Source organism: Caretta caretta, chromosome 9 (assembly GCF_965140235.1).
Source record: "Caretta caretta isolate rCarCar2 chromosome 9, rCarCar1.hap1, whole genome shotgun sequence".
Lineage (NCBI taxonomy): Eukaryota > Metazoa > Chordata > Testudines > Cheloniidae > Caretta > Caretta caretta.
In genome coordinates, this window is record NC_134214.1 from 58817357 (window position 1) to 58839953 (window position 22597).

Sequence of the window (22597 nt, forward strand, 5' to 3'; positions counted from 1 at the left end):
AGGATGAAACTGAATAAAGACAAGTGCAAAGTACTACACATATGAAAGAATAAAAATAAAATGCACAACTACAAATGGGGAACACTATCTAGGTGGCAATACTGGTGAAAAGAATCTGGGGATTAGAATGGATCACAAATTGAATATGAGTCAACAATGTGGTGCAGTTGCAGAAAAAGGCTAATATCATTCTGGGGTGTATTATTGTTGTCTGAAGGACACAGGAGGGAACTGTCCCACTCCTGTGTGGGGGAGGGATAGCTCAGTGGTTTGAGCACTGGCCTGCTAAACCCAGGGTTGTGAGTTCAATCCTTGAGGGGGCCATTTAGGGATCTGGGGCAAAAATTGGGGATTGGTCCTGCTTTGAGCAGGGGGTTGGACTAGATGACCTCCTCAGGTCCCTTCCAACCCTGATATTCTATGATTCACTCTACTCGGCACTGGAGAGGCCTCAGCTGGAGAACTGCATCCAGTTCTGGGTGCCACACTTTAAGAAAGATGTGGACAAATCGGGGAGGGGAGCAACAAAAATGATAAAAGTTTTCAAAACCTGCCCTCTGAGGAAAGCCTGGGCATGTTCAGTCTTGAGAACAGAAGACTGAAGTGGGGACTGATCCCAGTGTTCAGATACATTCAGGGCTGTTCTAAAGAGGATGGTGATCCATTATTCTTCACATTCACTGAAGGTAGGACAAGAAGTAATCAATTTAATCTCCAGCAAGGGAGATTTAGATTAGATATTAGGAAAAGATTTCTAACTCCAAAGACATTTAATATCTGGAACAGGCATCCAAGGGAAGTTGTGGTCCCCGTCATTGGAGGTTTTTAAGACCAGGTTGGACAAACACCTGTCAGGGCTGGTCTAGATTACTGGGTGCTGCCTCAGCACCTGATGCTCTCTCGAGGTCCCTCCCAGCACTATGATTTACAACAGGCCAATCTGGGCGTCAATAACATTCCCTAGCAGAGAGAAAGGGCCAAGTCAGTCACCATCCAGACTCGCAGAGGATATGATGGGAGGCCTCTTGCTGAAGATATTTAGGGTGGGCTTCTCAAATACCCAGATCCTCAAAGATATTGAAGTGCCTAAGTCCTATGGAAATCCATGAGGAACTGGGCCTTCCCATCAGCCTAACTCTGCTCTCATTGACTCAACTGGGATCAAAGTTAGGGCTTGTGAAACTCCCCCTCCTTACAAGCAAGACTGAGCAAAGTCCTGGAGGACACACTACAGGGAATGCTCCTTCCCCTCTCTGAATCCTCTGTCTTTCCTAGCCATCTTCTCTGTCCAGGGGAGACCCCTCCTGGGCACTAGAGAGGTCAGGAAATCACTGCTTGCTTGGTGCGCTGCACGCTCCTCTCCAATGGGTTGGTGAGTGATTGCCTGTTCCTGAGATGGGACCCAGCATTCCTGGCAGGGGCTGGCTGCCTTGCGGGGCTCTGCCAATGGGGACTGCATTCTGGCAATGTGTAGTAATAACCCAGAGTGCTGGGGTCTGAAGACAGAGTGAACCAATTAACGAGCCAGCTGTCCGTTTCAGGAGCTGGCTCACTCAGGTGTGTATACCTGCAAGCATGTGTGTGCGCGCATGCCGGGGGAGGGAAATACCTGAGGTCAGTGGTTTATTAGCTCAGACAGGGTTGCCCTGATTGGATAGTCAGGGTAGCACTAGCTCCCAAGGCTGGGGGAGAAGAGATCCCCCAGATTAGGCTGCTGCTCATCCCAGATAAATGGGGTAGACCCAGGTCCAATGCCGTGTGGACAAAGGGAAGGCAAAGGGGAAGGCCAAGCCCCAGCAGCCTGTGGGCGGATGAGAGACCGAATGCGTGACAGGCCCCTCTGTGCCCCATCCCCATCCCCATCCGCTGGGGGCAAATCTGCTGCCGCACTGGCTAGACAGCTTTAGCTCAAGCTGTAGCAGCTCATGCTTAGAGCTCCACAAGTCTTCTGCTGAATCCCCGGGGCATGAGCCATGGCAGCCATCACACTGGCGATGCCCTGGGGCTTAAGGGAGCCTCCTCCCAAAGCTTCCCCAATGCCCAGGGGCTGCTGGGTTTATCCTACCTTGGAGTCCTTGGCATAATACAGTGTCCGGCCCCGCAGCTTAAAGTATCGCCTCTTCCACCTCTGGAAGGAGCTCGTCTGCTTCAGTAACAGCCCCTCCTTCACGCTCTTCTGCAAAGAGTCACAGGAACCCAATGAGCCTTCGCACCCCAATCCACAGCTGGCCAAAGGAACCCAAGGCCTTAACCCCTTGCATGCCAGGGCCTGGGCCATGTACAGACTGTTCCAAGGCAGAGCCTGGCACGAGCCAACAAACCCATGAGATGCAGCCATGAAAGCACAGGGTATAGCAGGGAGAAGGGGTAACATACTAAAGAGGGCAGTGATCTGTCAGTTCATGCCCACATACAGAGCATGGCGTAACTCAGTGTAGCACAATCAAGGTCACTGGGTTTACACCCATTTCCACCAGCTGAGGATCTGGCCCATTTAATGACCTGGGATCTTAAAGAGACAGCACATTTCAGACACTTTCAAACCCAACCTGAGCCAAGTGCATGGGCTCAGGAGGGGGGCACCTTCCTGAGACAGAGAATGTATCTGTGTGGCCCCTTGGTTTTGGCATGGAGGAGGCCAGTGCAGAGAGTATGGGTCTGGCAAAGTGGAGGACCACACAGGAAGATTTTTCAACCCTCCATCTTTGATGCAAACCACTTTCAGTAACAGAAAATGCACTTTGGATACAGCAGGGAGAGGCCGGGTGGGAGGGCAGGTGGTCCCACATACAGAGGATGCTTGAATTATGTGTGTTTTTAAATGCATTGGGACATTAAGGATTCAGTTAGTTAACTGAATGTGCCATTCATGCCAGGATAAACAACCATGCAGACAAAAGCAGAGACACCCCAGGCACTCTGTGCCTGAGACCCACTTTGCAGACCCACTTGTCAATCACTGATTTACAGATTCCAAGGCCAGAAGGGCCCATTGTGATCATCCAGTTGGACCCCCCCCTGTACCACACAGGGCAGAGAACTGCCCCACAATGATTCCTGGAGCAGAGCTTTTAGACCAATTTCCAGTCAGGATTGAAAACTTGTCAGCCAGAGCGAATCCCCCATGACCCTCAGTAAATTGTTCCAATCTCAGCGTTAAAGATCACCCTCCCCTGAGAATAAGACCAATGTTAAGGTTTTCCATTTCCCCAGGGAGGGACTCATTTCTTTCACACACTCCCTGAGCTTTCAGTCTGTCTGTTAGATTTGCATGACTAAACCCATTGAGCCCAGTTCCCATCTTCCTCCCTCCAGAGTAAAGCAGGAATAAAGCCGGGAAGACAATGGGATGACACGGGTGTCAAAAAAGAGACAATCAGGACCCTCTTTTTTCTGCTCCATGCTTGGCCTGGCAGCATGCAAAGCCCAGAGGCAAACTGGGCCAACATGCTACATACTCGGTTAGCCCGCTTTGCTGGTATGGTCCTGGGTCTGGTCCTGAGTCAGGAAAGCCCGTGCTAAGCCCACACTTAAATGCTTTCCTAGAAATGAATGGACTCAAGCATGTGCTTAAGGGCTTTCCTGAATCAGGACCTCTGTACTTACACAAGGCTAACGGAGTCCAACACACATCTGGATTGGAACGGGTAGAATCCAAGCCCCATAATGACACGAGACTAGTGTGGAGCAGTGCAGACTGTGATACAGATAGGGTTGCCAGGAGTCCAGTTTTCGACCGGAATGCCCGGTTGAAAAGGGACCTTGGGGGCTCCGGTCAGCACTGCCAACTGAGCCGTTAAAAGTCCGGTTGGCGGCGCAGTGGGGGCCCATGGCTGCCTGCCTGCCCTAGCGTCGCACGGCTCCTGGAAGCAGCTGACAGGTCCTTGCAACTCCAAGGCACATGGGCAGCCATGGGAGCACACTGCCCCCACCCCGAGTGCCGGCTCTGCAGCTCCCATTGGCTGGGAACCACAACCAATGGGAGCTGCGGGGGTGGAGCCTGCGGGCACTAGGGCAGCACTGTGCAGCCCTCCTGGCCGCCCATGTGCCTAGGGGCTGCAGGGACCTGGCAGTTGCTTCCTGGGAGCCTCATAAGTGCTGCCGGGACCCTGCACCCCTCCCACCCCAGCCCCATTCCCTGATCCTGAGCCCCCTCCTACACGCCTACCCCCTGCTCTGGCCTGGAGTCCCCTCCCACACCCAAACTCCCTCCCGGACCTCACACCCTGCACCCCAATCCCCTGCCCCAGCCCTGAGCCCCTCCCACACCACTAACCCCTCATCCTCGCCCCACACCCAAGCCCACATCCCCATCCAGAGTCCTCATTCCCCCTCCTCCACCCCAAGCTCCTGCCCCAGCCTGGTGAGAGTGGGAGAGAGCAAGAGACAGAGGGAGGGGGGTGGAGCGAGCAGGGGCAGGGCCTCGGCGAAGGGGTGGGATGGTGTGGGGGGAAGAGGTGTTCGGTTTTGTGCTATTAGAAAGTTGGCAACCCTACATACAGAACAGACCCCACAGAGCCCCTTAGAGAGGCAGGATGGCCCAGTGCTTAGGGCACTAGCCTGGGACCCAGGAGACTTGGATTAAATTCCCTGCTCTGCCACAGCCTCCATGTGTGACCTGTGACCGTGCACAGGTCTCTCTGGGCCTAGTTCCAGCTGTGCAGTGGGGAGAGTGGCCCTGCTCTGCCTCACACAATGGAGATGGAGAGGCACTGGTAAGGGGGGCCAGATAATACCAGAGCTAGAGACCCACTATGGGAGAATACTAGGCTTGCTGCCATTTTCTGCAGCCCAAAGAAAACCACCTTTTTCCCTCTGAAAGCACAAAGGCTTTGTGAAATGAAGGCACCTACTTGCTGCAAGTCACTTCATATAAGCCCATTTACTCCTCAGAGACAAAAAGGCAACCAATGTCCACAATGCAGAGGTGGCTGGTCTGACAGTAAAACACAAGAATCAAGCCTCCAATCTATTAACTAGTCAGACCTACCCACTTTGTATCTGCCCTAGATACCAAAATCTTCCATTGTTGTTTGTAGTGCTGTTGGAGCTGTGCTGGTCCCAGGCTATCAGAGAGGGAGGGGGACAGTAATAGCTTTTATTGTACCAACCTAGAAGAGAAGGAAGGAACTCAGAATTACATCACACCTGCCTCTTCTTGTATGGAGCTCAGCCCATGACTTCTGTATTTGAGATCAATCATGTTGGCTCAGTAATGGAAAAGTTCCATTCCTTCGGTGAATCATTTATTTTATTTGCTGTTGCATAGTTCCAGTTCTTTGTTGTTAACTACATCAAATCAGATTTCCACTGAGACTGCAGCTGTACTAGCAGCCTGTGATCAGCCAAGCCCCCTGCAAACTCCTGAAATTGCTTTTGTAAAAGTTTAGAATTTCTGTACAGTCCCTTGTTGTGTGAAATGTCTGTTGTGTTTCAAACAAAGGCCTCCTGCTCAGCGCAAACAGCAGCATCCTTATGGCACTTGGATGAAAATGCAGAGACTCAATCCACTGAGTGTCTTTGGGAAGCCAGGCTATCAATCCTATGGTATCAGTCAATCAACCAGGAGGCTGATGGCAGGGTGGAAAACATTTTGAACTTCCCCCATGTGCTATGTAAGGTGCTACTTCTTTCTTCAAGAAGGTTTCAACAGTGTGCTCACTGCACAGAAAGCAAATGCTGGAGTTGATTGCTTCTGTGAAGGTCTCTCATCTCTTTCATTTTATTTTCTCTGAGCAAAATGGCAGAGATCCTCTCATACTATACTCTGCATTTTGGGGTGCTCTCTTCAGTAACCTAGACACAATGTAGAGCAGGTTTATTTGCAGCTGTACAATCAGCGTTTAGCAGCAATGCATTTTCCCCTGAATGGATACTATTATCGGGTCATTTCTCATGTCTGATCAGTCATCTTGCATGAACATGCTGATCCTCTTAGTGCTTCCTTCAGTTTTTCCCCTTTTTTTCTTCATTTGCAGCATCTGAGTCTGGAAGTTTAAATCTGTCTGGTCTGGAGGAGTTTATTTAGAGCAAAGTGCTTCAAACACTTCATTACATTGCTCATTTTGTGTGACACTGAAAGGGGCATTAATGCAAAAGAAGGTCACAACTTTAGTCTCAGGTTTTTGTCTTGATCTTTTTAGTGGTACAATCACCACTCAACAAGGGCTCAGTGGTGCACCATGCCATGTCGGGGAGCAAGAGGAACACAAGGAGACGTTGATTCCCTTGTATAAGCTATCCACGGCACTGGACCCTGCTTCTGCTGGGCTGCTGCCATTCTCCCTTCTGTGCAGATGGATTTAGAAGTGGGTGGAGCATGGCGGCCAAGCAAAGATTGCTGCCTGCCACCATGGAGCAATGACTAGGCAATAACGCTCTGGGTATGCTCTGGAGACCCCTTCCTCTGGCTGCATGGCACAGTTACTGCCCTTCCCAAGTGATCTGGGCCCTGGTTTGGGTATCAAAGCCTGTGGGCTGGCCTGCGTACAGACTTACACAGTTTCACTAAAGGGAGATTGAACTGATTTAGCTAAATTGCATCCGATGAAGTGAGCTGTAGCTCACGAAAGCTTATGCTCAAATAAATTGGTTAGTCGCTAAGGTGCCACAAGTACTCCTTTTCTTTTTGCGAATACAGACTAACATGGCTGTTACTCTGAAACCAGTTTATCATTGTGGCTACATTTCGATGGGACAACGGCAATGAAAATGTGTCACTTACAACAGTGCTTCTCAAGCTATCTGATGTGGGGGACCAGCAATTTTTTTTTCCAATGTGTGCGCAGACCAGCAGCCGATGGCTCGCAGACCGGCACCAGTCCGCAGACCACTACTTTGAGTAGCACTGACTTACAGGATCATCAGCGTTCTTCTCCAATGCCTCAATAGGCAATTTCATTCTGTGTTACCATTGATCTCCAAGAAGCTGAAGGAGCCAATTTTCTGTATCATGCACATGAACCCCTTTCTATCTCGCTGCTTAACGACTCTTGACAGTGTTTCTATTTGATCTAGATTGAAGAATGATTGATTTTTACTCCTTCAGTATGTTCACGGGCTTGTTTCCACTCCCCAGTCACCGACGACTCCGGACAATTGGATAGCTTGCTAACAGGCAGAGCTCGGACCTTTACCCTCTCTTCGCACCTCGTGGAGCTTTTTAGAATGCTTTCCATTTCCACTCACACATTGCAGTGAGAGCCAAACATCCAGAGTATCAAACATCTTCATATTATGGTCAGGTGAACAGCTCAGAATGACACACAAATTCAACAAGTCGGGGAAAATTGACCCTCCCCTCCTCCAACTCCTCACCACCACCAAAACAAAACCAAAAATACCAATACTGCCTTTTTTTTCCTGGATACAATCAAATTAGTTTCATGCAGATTTCATAAGAACACAGGATCAACATGGCACAGTACACACCTGTAACTACACCAGGCTGATACTGCACAACACAGATTCTTCAGCTAAACCCAATGGATGTGGCACCAGCACCAAATGACTGACATGGCGTCATGGGCCTTAGTCTTTGGAACAGCACTGTGTCCTGCTGTTCCAGGGTCCCAGCCCCAGACACACCAATGGCACCCAGCCCCCGAGGCAGAGCACCATTCCTGACAGCATCCAGGATCCCATCTGACACCAGTGCTGATGGCCCACAGCAAAGACGGACTAGCTGCTCTAACTCTGCATTTCTTAATATTGCCCACCTGCAAAGCCCACAAGGAACACCAAAGTTCAGCTGCACCTCCTTGTCCCAGTCCACACAGGGGGTATAACAGACAGCAAAGAAGCCCCCAGACAGGTGGGAGGAGGATCACAGGAGGGGTTGTGAGGGAGGCCTCCATCATAGTTGGAGCGAGTGCTAAATGAGGACAGGCACATGTCCTTTGCATAGGGTCACAGCCTGTGGTGCTCTGGTTTGGAGGTCACTTAATCTTCCTATTCCATAAAACCATTTGCAGTTCCTCCCCTCCCCCCATGACTTTGGGTGAGGACAAAACCCATCAACTGCCGGTTTTCATTATTGCAGAATGAAGCAAACAAGCGATCGCTACCTGCCTGTCAAGAAATAGTCAAATCCCAGCATTCATTAGGGTTAGGTAAATTTTTCTTTTTAGTGAAATATTTATGTAAACTTTTATCCAGATAAAATGAAGCCCACAGGCTCCCAGGAAGTTGGCCCTCTGCATGGCAAATGCTGGATGCTCTTAAATTAAAGTGTTCCACATGACAAATATAGGACCATAATGTTGAATGCAAAGAGCTGCCTATGATTCACCTTCTGGTGCCTAGATTTCACGGCAATGCCTCAAGAAAACCAGAACCCCTTCATCAGCTCTAGGCACAGTAGATGCCCAGGTTGGGGCTGTGGACTTAGCACAACACACGAGGTTTGCAAAGAGGTAGAGTGAGGATCAGGATTTTCCAGATAACATTGCAGTTGTGCTTTGCCTCTCAGCTGTCCCCAAGTTTGCTATAACACCTTACCTTTGTTCTTTCTCGGGCAGGCACCAGCCCTGCTACCCTTTCCAAAACATAAACAAGGAAACTTGGAGTTTAAATCTGTCTTAAGAGGACCCCTTGTGAAGGGGTAGTCCTGAAATGTGCTGCCAGGTGGGGAAAGCGGGGCAAACCTCCCCAGGATTCGAAACACTGCAGAAAATTCACACTGCTGGTTCGCTAAAAAGGAATTGATACCCAAATAGCTCCTGTTTCAAGGGGACTCTGCAAATGCTCTTATTCCACTACTGAACAGAGTTGCCAGTAGAGGGAGCATAAGATAACACTCAAAAATATCCCCAGAGCTGTGCTGCCCATATGGACCATGCATATGACAACAGGAATATAAAATAAGCATACAATTTGTATCATGTTCTCCAACAGGGAAGCTGCAAAGCCTCTCAGTGAAGCCCTAGTTTAGATGCTGAATGCTCCAATTAATCAGGTTATGCATGAGGGTATTCACCACATAAATAAGTTTCAATATGGTTTTATTATTATTATTGTTTTCTGCTCTGTGCAATCCTTCAGGTTAAAGACATCTCAGGATACAGCATTGTGTGAGAACACAGGTACGAGGACTGCCATGCAGCTGCATGTATTGCCAACAGGCTCAGCAAAGGCTCCAAAACAATGAGTTAGGCCCCAAAATCAAGAGATTGCAATAAAATCATGAGATTTGTAAAATAATATACATTGTGTTCTTTTTATTTGCTTTTTGAGACTTTAAGGAGCACTTGGATCATGTTTTCAAGCTTTTTTCTGTAACCAGGAGGGCCAGAAACTTTCAATTGAAAAAAATCCCACACAGGATTCCAGGACCAGGGGCTTTAGGAAAAAGCATCAAACATTTAAAGAGTGGGAAACACTGCCTCTGGGATGTTTTCATTTAACCGGGAAGTATCTGAGATTTTTTTGAGGGGGAGGAAGGAAGAGGAAACACACACACTTTGCATTTCTTTCTGTTATGAGCCTTTATTAGCCAGGGGTCATTAGCCATTTTATCCCTGCATCTTGCTTTTAAGGAATAGAAGGGGGAAATTATCTCTGAAAACAGGTAAGAGCAGAAGTGGAGGGATGGGAAACGTCACTTTTGAGCTTCTAAGAGGCTGCAAGGTGACAAACAACAAAACTAACCACTGCAAGTGACTGGGCATACTGCCCCTTTAAACAAAGAGCCCTCACGATGAGAACTTTCCAAAGACTCTTGCTTTCTTTGCTCTTATTTCCTGGTGTGCCAGGCAGTTATTAACGTTGTACTTCTGTTTTTTGCCTCCTGATATAAACAGGTTCCTTCTTTCTAGTGAAGCAGCTGCACTAATCAGAGCAATGCTAACATCTCCCCTTTGCTGAAGCATCTAGACTGGCTGGCATTGCTTGTTCCTTCATTTGCACCTTGAAAGGTTCGAGCAATAGTGGACTAATCAATAGCCCACTCTCTCTCAAAAGGCCAACACTACCCCTTCCTAGCAAGGGCCTGATTAGAAGCCAAGGCACTCTCTCTCTTCAGGAGCTAGCACAGGGGTGGGCAAACTATGGCCTGCGAGCCGTTTTAAGCCGGCCCTCGAGCTTCAGCTGGGGAGCAGGGTCGTGGGCCATACCACGCAGCTCAGCCCAGCTCCAGCGCTCCAGCCAGGGCGGTGGGCCACACCACGCAGCTCGGCCCCGCTTCAGCCAGGGCGCAGGGTCAGGGCCGCTCTGGTGCTCCAGTCAGCGTACTGGGTTGCGGGCTGCACCACGCAGCTCCTGGAAGCTGCGGCATGGCCCTGCGCCAGCTCCTATGTACTCCAGTGACCCCCTCCGGCGCTCCAATGGAAGCTGGAGAGGGATGCCTGCGGATGGGGCAGCGTGCAGAAACGCCTGGCCGCGCCTCAGCCTAGGAGCTGGAGAGAGACATGCCATAGCTTCCAGGAGCCACTTGAGGTAAGCACTGCTCGGAGCCTGCATCCCTGAGCCTCTCTCCACACCCCAACCCCCTGCCCCAGCCCTGATCTCCCTCCCACTCTCCAAACCCCTTGATCCCAGCCCGGAGCACCCTCCTGCACCCCAAACCTCTCATTTTATCTGAGGTAACACTTCTCATCAAAAGCTTCAAGCTTCTCCAAGGGCCCTTTATAGATAAGAACTCCTGGCTCCATTGTCAATTAGGAGGCTCCAACGGCCTTTGAAATTAATTTGCTGAGGTACATTTAGTTCAGAAAAGGAATTCACTGATGTGGAGCATGATCTGTCTTGTCCCAGCAGCTGGAGGACCGGGCGGTTTAGTTCAGCATTATTTGTTTCTGAGTAGAATCAGATCTTCAATTAGACATGTAATTGATCTGTGGAACTTACTGCTGCAGGATATTGCTGAGGCAATCATCTGATTAAAGGTCTACAGACTCTTTTTATCATCTTATATAAACAGGAATAGCAGCTGTGATTACAATTTCCCGGGGACAATTATCGGGGCTTTTGATCTTGATGCTTCACGGTACAGCTGATCATCTAGTAGGGTCAGAAAGGCATTTTCATCTACAGCGCAGTAATGCACTAGTAGGTAAATTATGAAGGTTTCTCTGAAGCATCTACATTGGCCATTGTCAAAGACAAGAAACCGACTAGATGGACCGGTCTGTTCAGTATGGCCATTCAAGTTCCTATTAGTTGAGACGGGCCATACCACGCGGCTCAGCCCAACTAAAGGAAACGCAACTAAAGGGAATTTTCTCATGCTCCCTTCCTGGATATCTATGGACATTATTCTACCCACTAGCCCTTTCACTGACTTGAACAGCTGAGTGTGCAGCATGTGACTCCCATGCTCATGGGTTGTTCTGGAAGAGGTAAATGCAAATAGTCTGCATTTAGTTCCAACAACACTCAATGGGACCCCGAGAAGGACAGGGGTCTCAGAGCTTGGGCTGCAGCCCAGGCTCAAACATCTCCACCGCAATTAACCCATGCCCCATGAGCCTGATTCAGGGGACAGCCACAGGTGTTTAATTGCAGTGTAGACATGCCTATATGCCCTCTCCCAAGACAGGGAGCTTCCTCTCTACCAGAGACATCACCCTCTTCCAGAGCAAGCCACTCACTCCTACTCAGTGCTGATGCATCCTGATGTTGGGTGGGCATTCAGCCCTTTAAAATGGGGAGCATATTATTTATGTTGGTATCCCAGTCATGCCTACGGCTCCACTGCACTAGCTGATGTACAAACACACAAAATAACACAAAGAAATAGTCCCTGCCCCAGAGAGCCTACGTATAAGACGTGCGACAAGCGCTGGATGCAACAGACCAGGGTAGGAGTGTGTAGAGGGTGCCATAAGGAAACATTAAGCAAATACTGGCCCACGATCTCAGCTTCAAAGTGCTGGCATTATCATCTCCATTTCCAGATCAGAAAATGGAAGCATGGCGTGGTGAAATGTAATCGGCCCACAGAGAGGAGTAAAATCCTGAACCAGGGATGGAAATCAGGAGTTCCCAGCACCCACACTTGTCCCCAGGCCACTAGACCACACTTCCCTCCAAGAACAACGTAGTCCAGGGGTTCTCAAACTTCATTGCCTCGCGACCTCCTTCTAACAACAAAAAATAGAAGACGACCCCAGGAAGGGGGACTGAAGCCTGAGCCCAGGGGCTTCAGCCCCATGCAGTGGGCTTTGGGCTTCAGCTTGGCTCCAGGCTTTGGCTTCAGCCCTGGGCCCCAGAAAGCCTAAGCCAGTCCTGACAACCCCATTAAAATGGGGTCGTGACCCACTTAGGGATCCCGACCCACAGTTTGAGATCCACTGAGTGTAGTCTAACAGTATTTACCTACTGCACAGCAGTGTTTGTGAGGTTTCATTAATCAGTGTTTGCAAAGTACTCAGCAGATTAAAGGGGTTGCAGAAGTGTACAGAATGGCTATTGTCACCCACTGATATTTGATTGGTATTTAATCAGATGCAATAACAACCCTATGCAATTCTTGCCTTCAATTAACCAGGACAGTAATTATGTCAGATAGCAGTAAATAATTAAATACATATTTAGTGAGGATTAATTACTACTGCGTAAATGACTGGCGTACAAGAAGTGGTGCACAGTGTATGGCTTTAACAGGAGCAGCAGGGCGATGGCATTTTGCTGGCCTGGTTGCAGCTCATGCTGATGTTTGACAGAAGATTTTAATTGATGAGAATGTCAGCACTCGAGGGAGCACTTTAAAGAGCCATACACCACTCTTTTCACATTCTCTCCCTCTTGAGAACTCCTGCTGCAGGTACCTCACTGAAGAGCGACACACTAACATGACACAGGACATCTCTTGCAACATTTTGTCTTCCTGGACAAAGTCACTGCAATCTGACATGATGACATTTGCATTATGACATCAGCAGGTTCTCTGGCCCATGCTCTGCAAGAGGTCAGTCGAGAACAGACTGTCCCACCTGGCCTGAAATCTAGTAATCTAAGTAGTGATGCAAAGATTACCGTGTCCCAAAGAGATATCTTCACCACTAGGGAACACTGTCCAGGCTCCAGGACTGAGCCATGAGTGCCCCTTTACATGTCAGGATATAGAATGCTCTTCCAGTGCTGCATACAGCAGCTTAAAGTTCTGTTTCAAACTGACAATCAGAGTGTGAGCAAGACTTAGAGCTTTCAGGATGAAGTGAGTCTGATCTCAGAATCCCCAGCTTGCAGAACTGTACCCGGGTTTCATTTTTTCTTGCACTAGGAATGCCTACATTTTTCCCAGTCCGGTGGAGGGTCGCAATGACAGCTTGCCTAGACCATAATGGCTGACCCTAATCTGCAAAGCACAGAGTGCCTGTCATAGCAGGGCTCCAACTCTGAACTGGGGCTTCTAGGTGCTACCGCAACACAAACAATGGAGCAGACTGCATCGCAAGTGCCCTTTGATACCACAGTGGAGCCTGCAGGTCTCACTGTGCAATACTGTGCAGATCAAGATGAAGCACTGCATGCTGGGACATATAGTCTTCATGGACAATACCTCATTATTAAGGATGAGGGCTATTGCAGACTGCATTTGTGCTGCCATTAATGCCACTCCCCTTACTCCGAGGGTCAGGTTCATCTCACAAAGACAGTGATTCAACTGAGAGAGACATTTCCCTGCTTTGTTTGATTTAGTTCTAAATACTCAAGGGGACTGAACCTCCTCCAGTCTCCCCACACACTCCTCGAACCCTCACTCTCCATCTGCACCGGGGATGAAAGAACATCCCCCAGCCAAGCCTGACCTCCTCCTTGAAACTTCCCAGGATGCAATGGTGGGATATGGTGGGGGGAGGGGGGATAGGTGCTGGAGGACTCCCCTGTCTGTGATGTGTCATAATATCCTGCACGCAGCAGCTTAAAACCCCAGCTGATGCTGAGAACACTGGCAGGAAGAACGTGGAGGGCTGAGTCGGAGGGAACAGCGGACAGTTATTTTAGAACCAGGAAGCAGAAGTTCCTTCTCTAAAACAGATGCTGCTAAATCAAGAGCTGGCCGGGGTTTGCCTCAGTGATTCTCAGGACGAGGGGAAGAGAGGGGCCTCCTTCCCTGAGCTCTGGGAGCTGAACTGGAAGCTGGGTTGTTAGCAGAGGAGTAATGCACAGCCAATGTCTCTTAGGGGAATGACATCCCCACAATAATGTCCCTGAACAACCTAGCCCAAACTCCCCATCCCATCGATTCCCACACAACAGAGGGATTTGTTAGCACACCAATTCGCCTCCTCTTTGAAGAATTATTCCTGCTGGGGCCTCAGTCACAAACCCCATTCTGTCAAGTTCACCCCTACGGAAGCCACTGCAAGGCCAATCACCTCAGCGGGCTTTCGCTGTCTTCCGCCCTGTAGCAAGTCTGGCCTAATGTCCTTAACAGCAACACATGTCAGCAGAGGCCAGTGAGGACAACACAATGGAAAGGGCTTACAAAGCAGGTTGTTATCTTACCAGAAAAAAGGCCTTGTCACAGGGCAGGGCAACCACACCCATATTCCCCCCTATGATCCAGCAAGCACCTCCGCTTCAGGCTCCTGGGCCATGCCCTCTCTTGGGTAGAGACCCGCGTCTCACTCCCTTCTGACCAACATATTTCCAGGCTGCACCGTGCCCTGCCTTCACTGTGTTCTCCCCAGCAGAGACAGCCTTACTTTCTCCTCAGAGGCAGTTACCAGCCTGAATGCCCACAGTTATAAACACCCCACAGCTCTTCCTATGTAAGCCTGCTTTATTCTTAAGGTAAAAGCACAACAGAGAAAACAAGTTAGATACAATGAAAGAACCTACATGCCTACTACCAAGCTTGCCAAAAATCACCCCACCCTAACATGGGCTCTGGGAGGAGCAATCCGGCACTGGACCCAAAGGGCTTCCTTGTGGTTTCAACATCAGCACAACTTCAGCTCAGAACAAGCACCCAATGTTCTGGGGCCCCTAAGTCCTTCTAAACCTCCCCTAAGGATTGGGTCCATCCATAGAGCAAGGATCCTGTCTATTTGCTGGATAAAGAAGAAGGCCCAGAGCCAGTTTAAAAGCAGGGTATTTATCCAAAAATCCTTTCTTTGTCTGTTGGTCTCTGGAGAATCCAGTTTGAACGAGCAGATGCGAACCTCTCCAGGGGGCTGATGACTGGAGGAATGCTATTAGCAGTCCTCTCCTCCTAGAGAAGTTACACACAATTCCACAATAACATACATGGTTGCATTTTTAATAGAATGGGCCCCAAAGGTATTAAACCTAATTCAATAAGGTTTAACTTAATTCCATAAAGTTTTCCAAGATATTGCAAGTCTGTCACAGGCCTGATCTACACTTAAAATGTAGATTGTACATCGATGGAAGAATGCTTCCAGTGACCTCGCTACTGTCACTAAGGGAGGCAGATTACCTACAACAACGGAAACATCCCTTCCACCGCTGTAGGAAGTGTCTACACCAGTGGTCACCAACCAGTCGATCACGATCGACAGGGCGATCCCAGAGGAACTCGCAGTCGATCCCAATCTCTGGTGGCTCCCGGTCGGTAGTGAAGCATGGCTGCCGCTAAGGCAGGCTCCCTGCCTACCCAGCCTCATGCCACTCCTGGAAGCTGCCAGTGCAGCCACGCAGTTCCGGGGGAGGGGGGACAGGGGTCTCCCTTTGTGGGCTGCTCCTGCCTGCAAGCACTGCCCCTGCAGCTCCCATTGGCCAGGAACGGGGAGCTGTGGCCAATGAGAGCTGCAGGGGCAGTGCTTACAGAGGGGACAGCGCAAGGAGTGACGTGCTCCCCGCCCCAGGGGCCGCAGGGACACATTGGACCCTTCCGAGAGTGGTGTGGGGCCAGGGTAGGCAGGGAGCCTGTCTTAGCAGCAAAAAGAAAAGGAGTACTTGTGGCACCTTAGAGACTAACCAATTTATTTGAGCATGAGCTTTCGTGAGCTACAGCTCACTTCATCATACATGAGCTGTAGCTCACGAAAGCTCATGCTCAAATAAATTGGTTAGTCTCTAAGGTGCCACAAGTACTCCTTTTCTTTTTGCGAATACAGACTAACACGGCTGTTCCTCTGAAACCTGTCTTAGCAGCAGCCACACTTCACTGCCAACCGGGAGCTGCTGCAGGTAAGTGTTGCCCGGCAGGAGGCCGCACCTCAACCCCCAGCCCTGAGCCCCCTCCCGGAGCCAGCACCCAATACCCCCTCCTGCACACCAAGCCCCAGCCCTGAGCCCCCTCCCAGAGCCAGCACCCTGTAGCCCCTCCTGCACCCCAACACTCTGCCCCAGCCCAGAGCCCCTTCCTGCACCCAAACTCCCTCCCAGAACTTGCACCCCTCACCCTCTCCTGCACCCCAGCACCCTGCCCCAGACTCAGCCCAGAGTCCCCTCCCACATTGCGAACCTCTCAGCCCCAGCCCAGAGCCCGCACCCGCACCCGCTCCCGAACCCCAACCTCCTACCCCAGCCCGGTGAAAGTGAGTGAGGGTGAGGGAGAGAGAATAACAGGGTGGGGGAGGGAATGGAGTGAGCGGGGCGGGGCTTTGGGGAAGGGGCGTGGCCTTGGGGAAGGGGCAGGGTAGACCCTGGGTTGTCCTTAAATTCAAAAAGTGATCTTGAGTGTTAAAAGGTTGGAGACCCCTGATGGTATAACTGTGCGGGTGTAACGCCTGTAGAGTACAGATGGCTAAAGACCCTGACGCTAGACAGCTCATGTGAGAATGGGATCAGAAGCCCTTCGCCTCTACGAGCTGCTGGGTGTATCCTGCCCAGTCAACGAGCATGGGCAGCAGGTATCAAAGGCCAGAGCAGGGTAAGCCTTCCTAACCCAGGCCGTGGCCCTGCCCATGCTCCACTCTGAGGTCCCATTCCCTTCCCATCTTCCCTGAAGCTGGCAGAGGCTCAGCTCCAGCCAGCGGCCTGGAGCTCAGGCCCGTCAAAGGCCAGGGACTTGGACAGCCCCGGGTGGCTCGGGCTGGACCAGGGGTTGGGCCAGCAGCCCGGCACTGGGGCCAGCGGCTCAGCCCAGCACTGGGACCGGCCGGTGTAGCTGAGGCCAGTCAGCTGGTGGCTCAGGGCAGATGGGGTGGGAGGGCCAGGACTCCTCCAGTGGGAAGGAGGGGCTCGGGGTTCCTCTGGACACATGGGGCCATGAGCAGAAGGGGCAGGGTCAACGGGTTAGCCTCCCCAAAGAGGGGTGTCACCCCCCAGCCCATGTCATCAAGGACAGAGTTTGCAGCATCCGCGCCCACAAGCGAGGCCACATTTTCAGAACTACTCAGCACCCAACATAGAATCATAGAATCATAGAATATCAGGGTTGGAAGGGACCCCAGAAGGTCATCTAGTCCAACCCCCTGCTCGAAGCAGGACCAAATCCCAGTTAAATCATCCCAGCCAGGGCTTTGTCAAGCCTGACCTTAAAAACCTCTAAGGAAGGAGATTCTACCACCTCCCTAGGTAACGCATTCCAGTGTTTCACCACCCTCTTAGTAAAAAAGTTTTTCCTAATATCCAATCTAAACCTCCCCCACTGCAACTTGAGACCATTACTCCTCGTTCTGTCATCTGCTACCATTGAGAACAGTCTAGAGCCATCCTCTTTGGAACCCCCTTTCAGGTAGTTGAAAGCAGCTATCAAATCCCCCCTCATTCTTCTCTTCTGCAGGCTAAACAATCCCAGCTCCCTCAGCCTCTCCTCATAACTCATGTGTTCCAGACCCCTAATCATTTTTGTTGCCCTTCGCTGGACTCTCTCCAATTTATCCACATCCTTCTTGAAGTGTGGGGCCCAAAACTGGACACAGTACTCCAGATGAGGCCTCACCAATGTCGAATAGAGGGGGACGATCACCTCCCTCGATCTGCTCGCTATGCCCGTACTTATACATCCCAAAATGCCATTGGCCTTCTTGGCAACAAGGGCACACTGCTGACTCATATCCAGCTTCTCGTCCACTGTCACCCCTAGGTCCTTTTCCGCAGAACTGCTGCCTAGCCATTCGGTCCCTAGTCTGTAGCTGTGCATTGGGTTCTTCCGTCCTAAGTGCAGGACCCTGCACTTATCCTTATTGAACCTCATCAGATTTCTTTTGGCCCAATCCTCCAATTTGTCTAGGTCCTTCTGTATCCTATCCCTCCCCTCCAGCGTATCTACCACTCCTCCCAGTTTAGTATCATCCGCAAATTTGCTGAGAGTGCAATCCACACCATCCTCCAGATCATTTATGAAGATATTGAACAAAACCGGCCCCAGGACCGACCCTTGGGGCACTCCACTTGATACCGGCTGCCAACTAGACATGGAACCACTGATAACTACCCGTTGAGCCCGACAATCTAGCCAGCTTTCTACACACCTTATAGTGCATTCATCCAGCCCATACTTCCTTAACTTGCTGACAAGAATACTGTGGGACACCGTGTCAAAAGCTTTGCTAAAGTCAAGAAACAATACATCCACTGCTTTCCCTTCATCCACAGAACCAGTAATCTCATCATAAAAGGCGATTAGATTAGTCAGGCATGACCTTCCCTTGGTGAATCCATGCTGGCTGTTCCTGATCACTTTCCTCTCATGCAAGTGCTTCAGGATTGATTCTTTGAGGACCTGCTCCATGATTTTTCCAGGGACTGAGGTGAGGCTGACTGGCCTGTAGTTCCCTGGATCCTCCTTCTTCCCTTTTTTAAAGATTGGCACTACATTAGCCTTTTTCCAGTCATCCGGGACTTCCCCCGTTCGCCACGAGTTTTCAAAGATAATGGCCAATGGCTCTGCAATCACAGCCGCCAATTCCTTCAGCACTCTCGGATGCAACTCGTCCGGCCCCATGGACTTGTGCACATCCAGCTTTTCTAAATAGTCCCTAACCACCTCTATCTCCACAGAGGGCTGGCCATCTCTTCCCCATTTTGCGATGCCCAGCGCAGCAGTCAGGGAGCTGACCTGAACATGCACTCAATGTGCTCATCATCATCAAAGCTAATCCCCAAGGGACAGAACCTCCTTGCAGATGGAGGGCCTCTCGGATTGAGCCCTTCTAAAAATCTGGCAATGAGTGTCACCTTGAGAATGGAGCTCTTTTGAAATCTGTCCCTGGAATGATCAAATGTCATAGCAGACTATTGGCTTGTTAGTGGCCAATGTGAAATGAGGTGGGGTGGGGATGGAATCTCCGTCCATTTCCTCAGTGGAGCAGTATCACTGGCACAGCTAGTTGGGACTTTTCCATTGAAATGTCCTTTTCTAGTAGAAAATGCAATTTCCACAAAAATCAAGATCTTCCTTAGGAAAATGTAAATTTTGCCAAAATTTTTTGGTTTTCCCTCAGGAAAATCTAAACAGAAGGTTTTATGTGGGGTTGGGTTGATCCAAAGTGAAACATTTCTGTTGGGGGAACCAAATCAAACCGTTTTGTTTGGAGTCACGTGGACTTTAATCTGCAACCACCTCATGTCCCCGTTCTCCTTTATGGGCTGGCCTCTTTGGCAGGACTACATCTCCCATGATGCACCACCGTCTCCTTTGGGATGAACCAAAGTGGTGCATCATGGAAGTTGCTATGGCAATAATGTGTTGACAGCCTCAGCAGAGAGGCAAAGAGTCAGCAGGGCACTGAGTCTCAGAGGTTCTGAGTACTCATGGCTCTAACCCACGCCTATGGCAGCAGCAGGTGCTCAGCAACTCAGGACATCAGATGCATAGAAACTAAATCTCCCATCTGGGTCAGGGCGGCAGCATTTTGGCAAGGTATTGGTCCTGATGATGCCCCTGCTCTTCCTGCTTTGTGGCCTTCCGTCTCCAGAGCTGTCTGTCTGGCACTAAATTCAATCTCAAACAGCCTCAAACACAAGGAAGCAAACACTGAATTTCTAGCTGGTTTCTTCCTTGTTTATTCTTTATGTGTCATGTAAAACAGGCAGCGCCTCTTGAAGGGCAGCTGCAGCCATTTGACTGCAGTTCTCTCGCTGGAGAGCAGCAGTGAAACCAAGTGATCCACCCTGATTTTCTGGCACCTTGCCCAGTGCTCCATGGTGACATTACACAGACATGCGACAAGGTCATGCATCCTGCTGTGCCCCATTACAGGTCCCAACTGCGAAAGCATGGCAGACGCCACTAACAAACTGGACCATCCATCCCCACACCTGGTGCATTGCCATTGACTGCAGTGGAGTCACACCAGAGATCAAATTCAAAACAGCAGGATTCCAGACTAGGAAGCAACCTGAGGCAGCAGGAGGGAGGGAGAAATTAAAAGCCCAACCTGGCAGACGCCTATTGATGGATAGGCTGCAAGACCCAAGGACTCGAGTAAAAAAGGCTCAGTCAGCATAAATGCTTCACTTCAGTGGTTGCTCAGAGCTATTCATGGGATGAAACCAATCACAGAAAATATATGCTGAACAGCAGGAAAAAATTCCAAACGGTGAGTGAGATCCAGAGATTCAGAGGGTAAAATTCTCCACTCACACCAATACCTATGCGCAACTGCAGCAGCATACGGGGCTGTGAACAGCTAGCCGATAGCTGGGGGAGAATTCCTCCCGTGCTATAAGCACAGCATGAGCAGCACTACACTGACTTCCAGCACTGGGGCATGCCTGGGCGTATGATGGGAGTCCCTGCAGCTAGGGGGATTGTTGGCAGCTCTGGGCTGTGGAAACCCTATTGCTTGGAGTTTAAAACACCTGGCTGGACAAATACTCTAGCAACTGTGCTGTGCTGGAGGGAACAGTCCCACATGGGCCTCCTTGGAGATGGGCTGGGAAGCCTGACAGGTCTTTCCCATTACTAACTTCTAAGGTTTGTCTTTGGGAATCATAGAAATCCTAACAAATCTAAAAAACCCTGGCCCATCTGTTTGTATATCACCTGCCCAGGGACATTACTGGCTCAGCAGGTTGAGCTAACAGGTCAAATCCAGACCCTAGCTACAAAGCTGGAGAAAATACCTTTTGGGGGATGCATGGCACAACCTTCAGTCCCGAAATATCTGGGAGGAGTTGGCTGTGGCCATTCCACGTAATCTACCCAGGCCCTTGCACCCTTCTGCATTAGCACTCAGAAGGGAGGGGAGCCTGCACCTCAACAGGGCAGGGGGAGAGGGGATTCCAGCTCCATAATGTACTCCCTTCTCCCCTTGCAAGCAGGGCTCTAGCTCCATGGAGTCTGAGGTGCTGTTAACGTCTGGTGACTCCCAGTGCTGTGGAAAGCACCAGTCAGCTGCAGCCTAGCAGTGCCAGTACCATGCAGATGCACAGCCCAGGGGCTAGAGGAGGGTCCCATAACCAGCCTGTAGAGGATTTCTGTGTATGGTCCTTGCTTCCAATGCACCCTTCCACATGGGTCTCTGAGGATTTGCGGATGCTGAACCCCAACTCCCAAGCGAAGCATCCTAGGAACCGAGATGGGAAGGAACTGGAATTTCCAGTGTCTCTGGAAATTTTACAGTTTTGAAATTAGTTTCAGTTCCAATTCAGAACAAAACCAAAGATTTCAAAACTTCCCATGAAATGCCATTTTCAAAAATATTTAGTTTTGGGTCAGTTAGAACATTTCATTTCGATTTTGACTTTTCGCTATTTTATAATGTATAATGGAATATAAAAAAAATGAAAAGCAAACAAAATCAAAACCATTCTGTTCTGGATGTTTTTTCCTAAAAAATTTTCATCCAAATCAGTGTTTCCTGTGGAAAGTTTCAAGGTGAACAAAATGGCATTTTTCCATAGAAAACATGTTCCGTTGGAAAATCTGCAACCAGCTCGACCAAGGAAACTCTGAAGTCACCTCTGCATTCCTGCTTAGGAAGGAATTTGGCCCCATGATTGTTTTAATGGGGAGGGGGGGGCGGGGAGGAAACAGTATTTTATTTCTGAAATAAATCAAAACCCTTTGGAGGTGCGTTTGGAAGTCACTACTCAGCCACTTGTACTAATTTTCATATGAACAGAACCTCTGATAGATCCTCACCTCGCCACTCTCAAGTCAACTTTACAAAGCTAGGCCAGTACCATAGGTGGGGAAACTAAGGCACAGAGAAGGCAAATGACTTACCCAAAGTGACAGGACAAGCTATTGGCAGAGATTAGATGAGGTTTCCTAGACACCCAGTCTCTTTGTACTGACCACTAGCTAATGCAGCTTTCTTCTACCTTTATTCCATGGGTGATTTGCCTTGATTTCAGCCTCGGGGCACATCCCCACTGTGATAACACCTAGATCTTACGTGGCACTTGTCATCAATCAATCTCCAAGTGCTTTACAAAGCAGGTCAGCATCATTATCCTGATTTTATGGATGAGGAAACTGAGGCATGGAGAGGGGAAGTGACTCACTTGAGGTCACCCAGCAAGAGGACTAGAACCCATATCTTTGATTCCCCGTCCAGTGCTTTAGCTACTAGACCACACTGATGGAGCAGTCCTCCTGCTTAAAACTGGCTTTGCCTATCTGCACGGTCGGTTGCAACTCTGCAGTTATGCCAGTAGCTGTAGCCAGGGCAAATTCCTTAGGACAGAGGAGGGCTGAGGCTGCCTTCTCAGGGAAGCATTGTGTTCCTTTAGAAGTGCCTGCACAGCTCCCGTGTCCTCCTGCCAAGTAAAGTCTGTGACTGCGTGA

General features: G+C 49.8%; 1 protein-coding gene across 4 annotated transcripts in view; it reads right to left on the bottom strand.

The window, feature by feature from the left end:
* Window positions 1-22597, bottom strand: part of DGKK (diacylglycerol kinase kappa) — a 156822-nt gene that overhangs the window by 64500 nt on the left and 69725 nt on the right. For all 4 annotated transcript variants that reach the window (XM_048863924.2, XM_048863925.2, XM_048863923.2 and 1 more), the window contains one exon: window positions 2066-2176. In XM_048863924.2, the coding sequence (XP_048719881.2) occupies window positions 2066-2176 (111 nt within the window). The remainder of the gene's footprint in view (window positions 1-2065; window positions 2177-22597) is intronic.